This window comes from Doryrhamphus excisus, linkage group LG6 (assembly GCF_037039965.1).
Source record: "Doryrhamphus excisus strain RoL-2023G ecotype Guam linkage group LG6, RoL_Dexc_Guam_v1.1, whole genome shotgun sequence".
In the NCBI taxonomy this organism is placed as follows: domain Eukaryota; kingdom Metazoa; phylum Chordata; class Actinopteri; order Syngnathiformes; family Syngnathidae; genus Doryrhamphus; species Doryrhamphus excisus.
In genome coordinates this window covers 843,632-856,530 of record NC_136362.1, presented here as the reverse complement: position 1 = coordinate 856,530, position 12,899 = coordinate 843,632, and the positions used below count along the sequence as shown (strand labels likewise).

Here is a 12,899-nt window from a genome sequence, read left to right as displayed (position 1 = left end):
CTGTTTTTAAGAATGTAGTACTCAAAGATCCTCTAAACGACAGGAGCACTCTGCTGTTTTTAAGGAAGCAATGGTCAAAGATCCTCTAAACTACAGGAGCACTCAGCTCTTTTTAAGGATGTAATGGTCAAAGATCCTCTAAACGACAGGAGCACTCTGCTGTTTTTAAGGATGTACTGGTCAAAGATCCTCTAAATGACAGGAGCACTCTGCTGTTTTTAAGAATGTAGTACTCAAAGATCCTCTAAACGACATGGGGCACTCTGCTGTTTTTAAGGAAGTAATGGTCAAAGATCCTCTAAACGACAGGAGCACTCTGCTCTTTTTAAGGATGTAATGGTCAAAGATCCTCTAAACGACAGGAGCACAATGATGTTTTTAAGAAAGTAATTGTCAAAGATCCTCTAAACGACAGGAGCACTCTGCTGTTTTTAAGAATGTACTGGTCAAAGATCCTCTCAACGACATGGGGCACTCTGCTGTTTTTAAGGAAGTAATGGTCAAAGACCCTCTAAACGACAGGAGCACTCTGCTGTTTTTAAGAATGTACTGGTCAAAGATCCTTTCAACGACATGGGGCACTCTGCTGTTTTTAAGGATGTATTGGTCAAAGATCCTCTAAACGGCAGCAACATGCTGCTGTTTTTAAAGAATGTACTATTCATAGATTGTCACAACAACAGGAGCACTCTGCTGCTTTTAAGGAAGTAATTGTCAAAGATCCTCTAAATGACAGGAGCACTGCTGTTTTTAAGGATGTAATGGTCAAAGATCCTCTAAATGACAGGAGCACACTGCTGTTTTTAAGGAAGTAATGGTCAAAGATCCTCTAAACAACAGGAGCACTCTGCTGTTTTTAAGGATGTAGTGGTCAAAGATCCTCTAAACGACAGGAGCACTCAGCTGTTTTTAAGGATGTAATGGTCAAAGATCCTCTAAACGACAGGAGCATGCTGCTGTTTTTTAAGAATGTACTATTCAAAGATTCTCTAAACGACAGGAGCACTCTGCTGTTTTTAAGGATGTAATGGTCAAAGATCCTCTAAACGACAGGAGCACTCTGCTGTTTGTAAGGAAGTAATGGTCAAAGATCCTCTAAATGACAGGAGCACTCTGCTGTTTTTAAGGATATATTGGTCAAAGATTGTCACAACGACAGGAGCACTCTGCTGTTTTTAAGGATGTAATGGTCAAATATCCTCTAAACGACAGCAACATGCTGCTGTTTTTAAGATTGCAATGGTCAAAGATCCTCTAAATGACAGGAGCACTCTGCTGTTTTTAAGGATGTAATGGTCAAAGATCCTCTAAACGACAGGAGCACTCAGCTGTTTTTAAGGATGTAATGGTCAAAGATCCTCTAAACGACAGGAGCACTCAGCTGTTTTTAAGGATGTAATGGTCAAAGATCCTCTAAACGACAGGAGCATGCTGCTGTTTTTTAAGAATGTACTATTCAAAGATTCTCTAAACGACAGGAGCACACTGCTGTTATTAAGGATGTAGTGGTCAAAGATCCTCTAAACGACAGGAGCACACTGCTGTTATTAAGAATGTACTGGTCAAAGATCCTCTCAACGACAGGAGCACTCTGCTGTTTTTAAGGATGTAATGGTCAAAGATCCTCTAAACGACAGGAGCACTCTGCTGTTTGTAAGGAAGTAATGGTCAAAGATCCTCTAAATGACAGGAGCACTCTGCTGTTTTTAAGGATATATTGGTCAAAGATTGTCACAACGACAGGAGCACTCTGCTGTTTTTAAGGATGTAATGGTCAAATATCCTCTAAACGACAGCAACATGCTGCTGTTTTTAAGATTGCAATGGTCAAAGATCCTCTAAATGACAGGAGCACTCTGCTGTTTTTAAGGATGTAATGGTCAAAGATCCTCTAAACGACAGGAGCACTCAGCTGTTTTTAAGGATGTAATGGTCAAAGATCCTCTAAACGACAGGAGCACGCTGCTGTTTTTAAGAATGAAGTGGTCAAAGATTGTCACGACGACAGGAGCACTCTGCTGATTTTAAGGATGTAATGGTCAAAAATCCTCTAAACGACACGAGCAAAGATCAAAGATCCTCTCAACGACAGGTTGAGTACCACTTGACCACCGTGCAGCCGTGCAATTACATATGCAAAATGCAAAAACCAGCACAAAGACGCCACTTGTGCGTTTGAGTCCTTGTGGGAAGCCCTCAACATGGCCGACCATTGAATGTGCGGTTAAACGTCCCCGTGCATGTCGCGGCGTTCACCAACATCTGCCATCCTGCTAATTAGATTCCCAAAAGCTACGCATGGCTGAGCTCCGGTGCTCGGCGGGTACGTGCACGCTTGGACGCCACGGGAATGATGAAGCCAAAAAAAAAACCCAACAATTCAAAGCCATTTTTGTCCTCAAAGCATAAGAAAAGGAGGAAGTTACAATACGGTAAAGTCTTCTCAGTACGTTTACTTACACCAGGGGTCATCAACACATGGCTCCAGAGCCGCATGTGGCTCTTCCGCCACCTGAACTTGTTTGGGCCAGAGTTGGGCCACATGTTTGTCAACAAATGTAAACAGAGTTTACATTTAATTTACACCAGGGGTCTCAAACTCGCGGGTTTGAGACCCCGATGCTAACGATGCTAACTTGCTAATTGGGTAAAACTCTGAAATTTCATTCATGTTCATGTTAAAGGTTAAATAACTTAATAAGAAAAATTCTCTACCCACCAACTAGTATGTGTGGTTTCTCTTATCTCTTAAGTTTTTCTTATTTGCTGTTTTATTAGTAGTATTATTATGAGTATTTATTTATTATTTATTACTGATTTATTTATTTATTTTCTTTATTCTTGATTTATTTTTTCCACCTTATTTTCTGTAAAAAAATGAAAACCGGAATTTTATTTTTCTTCTGTTTTTTATTATTTTTAATAAACTGTTTTTTAATTTTAAATAAATAATAATAATTATTATTTTATTATTTATTATTATTAATAATCAAATACTAATAATATATATATATATATATTTTTTTACCTGATGCGGCCCAGTCTCACCCAGGCCCCCAGGTAAATTGAGTTTGAGACCCCTGATTTTGGTATTGTGGTGGTGTCATATCTTGGGACCCGTAAGGGTGGAATTGAACCCTGGTCTCCTAGCTGTGAGGTCTGTGCGCTATATACAATACAATTACATTATGGGACTTTAAAATAATATTGTTTTTTCAATTCATATTGATATTCTTATTAAGCCGCTGTGTGATGAATTCAGTGTGAGTCATTGAGCGTAACCAGAAGTCATTGTACCTGTGGTATTTCCTAACTGGAAATATATCATGTAAGCAACCACATTCCCAGATTGCCTGCCAGTAAACACCAGTAGTCTGGAAGTCCTCGGGAATGCTTGGGAGTGTGACCAATCACAACAAGAAAGTAGTCATTTTACAATATATTCCCCCCTTTTGGGGGTACTAAACCCCCAAAACTTGACATCGCCGCTTGGTCCATTCTGCTGTTCAGTGTTCAGACTATTTTTTTTTTCACAGTGACATCACGTTGCATTGCATCCTGGGTAATTTGAGTATGAGTAGTAAGCTGATGATGCATACTTCTCACATACTCAAAAACGTATTTTTTTGTATGAGTATGCAGTGTAGACACATTGTTATATAATGCTAAATGCTAAAATGAATACTTCATAATTACCAAATCTTGTTTCATAACTCCATCAAACTGCTTTCACCGGGTAGCCAGGCACTTCCTGCCCCCCCCCCCGTGCCCCCCAGTGACATTCTTGTCTCTTAGCGAGTGCCGATAGTCTCCTCGACCCAGCGTCACCCTTTAGCGACAAGCGACCACCCATTATTCACACATTTACACCTCCAAACGTGAGCCGGCGGTAGCCGCGCTGTGGCATAGTGTGACAAATTGCATGCTTAAAGGCAGCGGCTAAAACGTCGGCGCCGAATCCGCTCCCAACGCTGCTTCACACGGGATTCATTCACAAGCACGCGGAAGCACTGGGAAGCACCAGGATCACAGGAAGCGTTGACTAATCCTAAGCCCAGCGAGGTGCATTGAATTCGGGCACACATTACAACCACCTGGGGTGACGCCATGGAGGTCTTTTTTTGGGGGGGGGGGTTAGTTATCTGAGCTATTTTTGATGTCAGCATTCTCCCGGGATATGATGCCCGGGAATACCTGAAGGTGAGCTAAGAGACGTTGAGCTACATCACAAAGATCAATTCCGGCTAATAGCGTCAAACATCCGGCAATTTGCATCCATCCATGTCATGGATGCTCAAAAATATCCTCATCCCCAAAAATCAAGGAGCGAATCAAGTTGGTGTGACGGCGTGGAAGTCTTTTTTTTTAGGGGGGGTGCAACTAGCATGCTAAATGTTAATGCTAAATTTTCGCTATTTTTGATGTCATCAGATGTATATAACAATAACAGTGAAATAGTTGGGGGCGGTGCCCCACTGGGGGCTGTGCGAGAAGCAACGGGGACGTCAGTAAACATTCTTGAAAAACGCTGGTGCCAGCAACTCATGCAGTGGTTTGTACAGATAACTGAATCAACTGGTCGGGGCATGACAGAACCCTCCCCTCCAATCAAAAGTATCTGTTTTCAGCAAATACAAGGATATAATCTGGAGAGAAACTACGTACATGATTTGTTTCTTCAGAACTGACCTTCCATAAAAAGGACCAAGTGGCCCCTCCTCTTTTCACTTTCACTTTCACTTTCACTTTTGTCGCCACCAAGAGCGCTAAACAAGCAGCAGCATCTCACCTGTGCAATCTCATACAGCAGCTTGTAGTGTTCCTCTCGCTTCTGGAAAGTGCACAGATTGCAGCCCATTCTAGTTGTCGTGGAAACGGCAGGCGTCCAATCCTCGGCGGTGGCGGACACGACGGGACGGAGGGAGGGGGTCACGGTCCACGCACACCGCAGACCTGCTTCTCATCCGTCCGTCCGTCACTCCTCTTCGCCGAGCATCTCTCTGAGGTGCAAGAAGGAGGCGGCGCGCTCGCTCCACCTGACTGGACGGCGCTTTTCGCAGCTTCAGCATCCGCCGCCCCCCCCTCTCCTTCCCCCGTGTTGCACGCTCCTCTTCCTTCCTTGCCTCTTTGCCGTCTCTCGCACGCTCGTACGCCGGAGGAGTTGTGACTGGATGAGACACCCCCCCCTCTTTTGGTCCCTCCTCGCGGTGACTACATTGATGAATAATGAGAGGAAGCGATGCTGGGGGGGCGGGCCTAAAGGCGGGGAGGAGCTAGTTGGCTGACAGCTGGCTCTTTGCAAGCGAGGATCAGTTGTATGATGAGCGTCTGTCATACATAATAAATATTCCTTATATAACCATCATTTATCCTGAATTCCAATCCTGCATCATTTTATCATAAGTCTCTATTATGTATTTATTAATAAGGGTCACATGACAAGGCGGTATACAATTGGGAGTCAAGATGCAAATTTAACATAACTTAAATTAAAATTTTATTTAATTTTTTATTTAATTTTTCAATTTTAATTTAATTTTTTTAATTTAATTTTTTTATTTTAATTTAATTGTTTAAATTTTAATTATTTTTTTTAATTTAAATTTAATTTTTGTAATTTAATTTAATTTTGAAAATTTTAATTTATTTTAGTTTTTTTATTTAATTTATGTTTTTTTAATTTTAATTTAATTTTTTTATTTTAATTTAATTTCATTTTTTGTTTTAATTAAATTTAAGAAATTTTAATTTAATTTAAGAAATTTTAATTTAATTTAATTTAGTTTATTTAGTTTTTATTTAATTTAATTTAAGTTTTTAAAATTTTAATTTAATTTATATTTTTAATTTTAATTTAATTTAATTTAAGAAATTTTAATTCAATTTTTGAAATTTTAATTTAATTTAATTTTTGAAATTTTAATTTAATTTAATTTTTGAAATTTTAATTTAATTTAATTTTGTTTATTTTTTTAATTTAATTTAATTTAACATAACTTTTAAGAATGAAAAAATACCCACCATGAACTGACCTTGATTGTTTTGGCTGACGGGGAGTTGAAAATAATTGGGTGAAAAGCAACTTATTGCATATTCATAACGCAGCTAATTAGCAATCAGGTACATAACAATGTGTCAATAATGTGTCGGGCTTGCAACAACAGTTTTTATCAGTGACCGATGCACGATCGTGCTCGCCGTCCTATTAAAAACACAATGTATTTTCTGAAATATTTTCTTTAACATTGCAAGGTATATACTGCAACGTATTGAGAGGAGTGTAGTATTTTATGCTAGCCACAAATGCAGAATGCTTGATGCCGCCCTCGCACTGTACAGCGCTGCACAACCGTCTATTTTGCCATGTGTTTTCCTTCAAACCAGCAGGAAGAGGTTTCACTCTGTGCATTAATTTGTTTTGGTTTTTTTTATTAACTTTTTTAAGGAACTGTATTTTTCTCAATAGTACTGCATTCAGTACCGCAAGCGCTTTTCCAACAGAGTCACGCCAGCCGAAACAAGCAGAAAAACACTCAGTGACTGATGCACGATCGTGCCCACTGTCTATAATGGTAATGGTAATGGTTTTATTATGCTTATTAAATCCTACCCTTCCATCTGGTACTTTTACAATCAGTAACTGTTACATTTGTTCACTTCCTGCTTTCCTAATATAGTTTTTAATAAATAAATGTAACAATAATAATAAATAATACATAAATTAATAATAAATTAATTTATATAATTGTATTATTAATTGAAATTAATGCAATTAATAAATGTAATATATATATTTTATTTTATTTTGTTGTTGTTTTGTTTATATATATATATTCTTTTATTTTCTTTATTTTATTTTATATTCTTTTATTTGTCCACTTCCTGCTTTCCTAATATAGTTAAGTTATTTTTGTTGTTGTTTTGTTTTTTATGTATTTTTTAAAAAATTTTAATACACTTATTTTTTTATTTACAGCAAAAAATAAAAAATAATCCTCATCCACTTCTGTCTCCCCTCAAACTGCAATAATTTTTGCTGTGATTGTCCCCCTCGTGGAAACCCCTCTGATGAGCAGGAAGCCCCCGCTAACAAGCCATAATTGCTAACAAATTGGCCTCCCAGCCGACGGCGCCGGGAGCGTCGCTCATCAGTGTCCTCCCGGGATATGATGCCCGGGAATGCCTGGAGGTGAGCCAAGAGACGTTGAGCTACATCACAAAGATCCATTCCGGATAATAGCATCAAACATCCGGCGATTCGCATCCATCCAGGTCGTGGATGCTCAAAAATATCCTCATCCCCAAAAATCAAGGAGTGAATCAAGAATGAAGAATCAAGCTGGTGTGACGCCATGGAGGTCTTTTTTGGGGGGGTGCAACTAGCATGCTAAATGTCTGGGATCAGTTATCTGAGCTAATTTTGATGTCATCGGATGTAAATAACAGTAATGGTCAAATAGTTGGGGGCAATGCCCCTCTGGGGGCTGCACGAAAGAAGTAACGGAGATGTCAGTAAACATTCTTGAACAACGCTGTTGCCAGCAACTCATGCAGTTGTTTGTACAGATAACTGAATCAACTGGTGGGGGCATGACAGAACCCCCCCGCGGGACCAAAAGTATTTGTTTTCAGCAAATACGAGGATATAATCTGGAGAGAAACTACATGATTTGTTTCTTCAGAAGAGGAAACCAAACAAAACCGAGACGAGCATGCGGAGAACATGCAACCTCCACACGGAGATGTTCCCAACTGGGATGGATCTCCTGGCGGTAAGGAAACCACAAGTGCAGGAACTTTTTCCCAATAAAGAAAATCCAAAGACAAGGTGGGGGAATGAGCAAGAATCAAGTAGTGGAACGTTCTGCTGTTGCTAGGCGATTGCAAAACCCAGATTTGAAGCTTGTTTGGCATGAAAGGGTTTTGTTTGGAGCCGAGATGCTGTATGTTGGACTTACTGAGTCTTTGGAAGTCAGGCAGCTACGGATACTAAGCTGTTTTGCAAAGTCCACAACCCAAAAGAATTTCTATTCTCAATCAGAAATCACTCCACACTCTTTATTGCTCTCTGGTTCTACCATATCTTACTTATTGTGTGGAAATATGGGATAATAACTATAAAAGCAATCTTCACTCGCTAAATGTACTGCAATGTACTTAAATTAAATTAAATTAAATTAAATTAAGGTCATATCACCTCCTACTTTGATCCTTGATTTTTTATTTATTTTTTTAATTTTAATTTTATTTTTTAAATATTTATTTATTTTTTAAAATTTTAATTTAATTTAATTATTTTTAATATTTATTTGATTTAATTTTTAAAATTTTAATTTAATTTAGTTTATTTTTTTATTTAATTTAATTTATTTTTTTAAATTTTAATTTAATTTATTTTTTTAAATTTTAATTTAATTTATTTTTTTAAATTTTAATTTAATTTATTTTTTTAAATTTTAATTTAATTTATTTTTTTATTTTAATTTAATTTTAGAAATTTTAATTTAATTTAAGAAATTTTAATTTAATTTAAGAAATTTTAATTTAATTTAATTTTTGAATTTTAATTAAATAACATTTTTGAAATTGTAATTTAATTTAATTTAGTTTATTTTTTAATTTAATTTAATTCATTTTTTAAATGTAATTTAATTTTTAAAATTTCATTTAATTTAATTTAAACAAAAAAAACGTAAACTCTATTAGGAAAGCAGGAAGTGAACAAATGTAACAGTTAGTGATTGTAAAAGTACCAGATGGAGGGGTAGGATTTAATAAGCTTTGCTTCTTCCTGCTCCTTTTGGACATGTGGAACTGGGAACTGATTATGGGATGCATTCAAATGGAATCTGATGCATGTTCAAATGAAATAAAACCATTACCATTACCATTACCATTACCATTACCATTACCATTACCAAAACCAAAAAGCAGAACAGAAAATACAACAAAGAGAAATAAAAGAGGCTGCTGACGGTCTCGGTTATTGGTGGTGAAAGTCTTAGCGGTGCAGAAGAATGAGTGTTACGCTGCGACGCGGCAATCAGTGACCCTCGAGGTTAAGACGCTCATCAGTCACCCAAATGGTTCATCTCATCATCTGCCAAGCGAGACCGATACAGGAGCCCCTGGCGGCGGTCAAAGCTTGGTGACGGATGCTGTTTGGAAAGTGCATTAAAACGCATGAAATCTGAGATTTTTGGCCATAGACACTTTGAACCCTAAGACAGCTGGGATAGGCTCCAGCACCCCCGCGACCCTCGTGAGGACAAGCGGTAGAAAATGAACGAACCCTAAGACAGCTGGGATGGGCTCCAGCACCCCCGCAACCCTCGTGAGTAGAAAGCGGTAGAAAATGAACGAACCCTAAGACAGCTGGGATAGGCTCCAGCACCCACACAACCCTCGTCAGGACAAGCAGTAGAAAAGGAACGAACCCTAAGACAGCTGGGATAGGCTCCAGCACCCCCACGACACTCGAGGACAAGCGGTAGAAAATGAACGAACCCTAAGACAGCTGGGATAGGCTCCAGCACCCCCGCGACTCTCGTGAGGACAAGTGGTAGAAAAATTAATCGAACCCGAAGACAGCTGGGATAGGCTCCAGCGCCCCCACAACACTCATGAGGACAAGTGGCAGAAAAATGAATGAACCCTAAGACAGCTGGGATAGGCTCCAGCACCCCCAACCCTCATGAGGACAAGCGGTAGAAAATGAACAAACCTTCAGACAGCTGGGATAGGCTCCAGCACCCCTGCGACCCTCGTGAGGACAAGTGGTAGAAAATGAACAAACTCTAAGACGGCTGGGATAGGCTCCAGCACCCCCGCAACCCTCGTGAGGACAAGTGGTAGAAAACAACAAACCCTAAGACAGCTGGGATAGGCTCCAGCGCCCCCACGACACTCATGAGGACAAGCGATAGAAAATGAACGAACCCTAAGACAGCTGGGATAGGCTCCAGCACCCCCGCGACTCTCGTGAGGACAAGTGGTAGAAAAATTAATCGAACCCGAAGACAGCTGGGATAGGCGCCCCCACAACACTCATGAGGACAAGTGGCAGAAAAATGAATGAACCCTAAGACAGCTGGGATAGGCTCCAGCACCCCCGACCCTCATGAGGACAAGCGGTAGAAAATGAACAAACCTTCAGACAGCTGGGATAGGCACCAGCACCCCTGCGACCCTCGTGAGGACAAGCGGTAGAAAATTAACAAACCCTAAGACAGCTGGGATAGGCTCCAGCACCCCCGCGACCCTCGTGAGGACAAGCGGTAGAAAATGAACAAACTCTAAGACGGCTGGGATAGGCTCCAGCACCCCCGCAACCCTCGTGAGGACAAGTGGTAGAAAACAACAAACCCTAAGACAGCTGGGATAGGCTCCAGCGCCCCCACGACACTCATGAGGACAAGCGGTAGAAAATGAACGAACCCTAAGACAGCTGGGATAGGCTCCAGCACCCCCGCGACTCTCGTGAGGACAAGTGGTAGAAAAATTAATCGAACCCGAAGACAGCTGGGATAGGCTCCAGCGCCCCCACAACACTCATGAGGACAAGTGGTAGAAAAATGAACGAACCCTAAGACAGCTGGGATAGGCTCCAGCACCCCCCGCAACCCTCGTGAGGACAAGCGGTAGAAAATGAATGAATGTTATGATGGCAACATTATGAGCCCAGAACTAATTGTATAGCAAGAGTGGGCGGGGCGGAGGCATATGTTATGTTAGCATCATAGCTCATTGGTCAAAGAGAAGAGCCTCCACTCGTGTGACGGTCGGGCAGCAAAGGTTTGAGTCAGGCTTTATGTGACATATCACTGCTTCATATTCTCCAGCACAACACAGCCTTCTACCAATACAGTGAAGAAAATAAGTATTTGAACACCCTGCTATTTTGCTATTTCTCCCACTTAGAAATCATGGAGGGGTCTGAAATTTTCATCGTAGGTGCATGTCCACTGTGAGAGAGATAAACTAAAAAGAAAAATCCAGAAATCACAATGCATGATTTTTTAACAATTTATTTGTGTGATACAGCTGCAAATAAGTATTTGAACACCTGTGTATCATCTAGAATTCTGACCCTGAAAGACCTGTTAGTCTGCCCATTAGAAGTCCACCTGCACTCCATGTATCATCCTGAATCAGATGCACCTGTTTGAGGTCGTTAGCTGCATAAAGACACCTGTCCACCCCATACAATCAGTAAGACTTTAACTTGTAACATGGCGAAGACCAAAGAGCTGTCCAAAGACACCAGAGACAAAATTGTACACCTCCACAAGGCTGGAAAGGGCTACGGAGCAATTACCAAGCAGCTTGGTGAAAAAAGGTCCACTGTTGGAGCTATCATTAGAAAATGGAAGAAGCTAAACATGACGGTCAATCTCAATCGGAGTGGAGCCCCATGCAAGATATCACCTCGTGGGGTCTCAATGATTCTAAGAAAGGTGAGGAATCAGCCCAGAACTACACGACAGGACTTGGTCAATGACCTGAAAAGAGCTGGGACCACCGTTTCCAAGGTTACTGTAGGTAATACACTAAGACGTCATGATGTGAAATCATGCATGGCACGAAAGGTTCCCCTGCTTAAACCAGCACATGTCAAGGCCCGTCTTAAGTTTGCATATGACCATTTGGATGATACAGAGGAGTCATGGGAGAAAGTTTTATGGTCAGATGAGACCAAAATAGAACTTTTTGGTCATAATTCCAATAAGCGTGTTTGGAGGAAGAAGAATGAAGAGTACAATCCGAAGAACACCATCCCTACTGTGAAGCATGGGGGTGGTAGCATCATGCTTTGGGGGTGTTTTTCTGCACATGGGACAGGACGAGTGCACTGCATTAAAGAGAGGATGACTGGGGCCATGTATTGTGAGATTTTGGGGAACAACCTCCTTCCCTCTGTCAGAGCATTGAAGATGGGTCGTGGCTGGGTCTTCCAACACGACAACGACCCGAAGCACACAGCCAGGAAAACCAAGGAGTGGCTCCGTAAGAAGCATATCAAGGTTCTAGCATGGCCCAGCCAGTCTCCAGACCTGAACCCAATCGAAAATCTTTGGAGGGAGCTCAAACTCCGTGTTTCTCAGCGACAGCCCAGAAACCTGACTGATCTAGAGAAGATCTGTGTGGAGGAGTGGGCCAAGATCCCTCCTGCAGTGTGTGCAAACCTGGTGAAAAACTACAGGAAACGTTTGACCTCTGTAATAGCAAACAAAGGCTACTGTACCAAATATTAACATTCATTTTCTCAGGTGTTCAAATACTTATTAGCAGCTGTATCACACAAATAAATTGTTAAAAAATCATGCATTGTGATTTCTGGATTTTTCTTTTTAGTTTATCTCTCTCACAGTGGACATGCACCTACGATGAAAATTTCAGACCCCTCCATGATTTCTAAGTGGGAGAAATAGCAAAATAGCAGGGTGTTCAAATACTTATTTTCTTCACTGTATATTGACTATCTCTACACTGGAGTCTGGCCTAAAGGACTTTATCTCCAACGCCTCTAAACATGTAATGTACCTCTGATGTACTCCTTCCTGATCCTATCCATCATGGTCACTCTCATGTCTGCTACCTCCAGTTCTGCTTCCTGTCTCCAGACCAAACAACATGGCTGGTCTCACCTCCCCTCCTTTTCACAATCTCCATTGTTTCTGGACTACTTCAAATTCTCCACCTTCTGTATCTCTTCTCCCTGTAACCTCACTCCTCCACTTGGGTCCCTCTTCATGTTATGTTCCATTCATACAGTATTATTCTCAGGATTTTTCCTCATGAGATTAGCATTTTTTCAGAATATTTTTTTATATATATAATATTTTAATTTTTAATACATTTTTATTTATTATATATAAATGTATTTTTATTTTTTCAGA

The 12,899-nt window shown here is 40.3% G+C and overlaps 1 protein-coding gene across 1 annotated transcript in view; it reads right to left on the bottom strand.

Annotated features, from left to right (window-relative positions):
• LOC131137799 (PDZ domain-containing RING finger protein 4) overlaps positions 1-5,203 on the bottom strand; it is a 44,483-nt gene extending 39,280 nt beyond the window's left edge. Inside the window, exon 1 of the mRNA XM_058086110.2 lies at positions 4,790-5,203. Coding sequence (XP_057942093.2) covers positions 4,790-4,858 — 69 coding nt within the window. The 5' untranslated portion in view covers positions 4,859-5,203. The remainder of the gene's footprint in view (positions 1-4,789) is intronic.
• Positions 5,204-12,899: the final 7,696 nt, after the last annotated feature.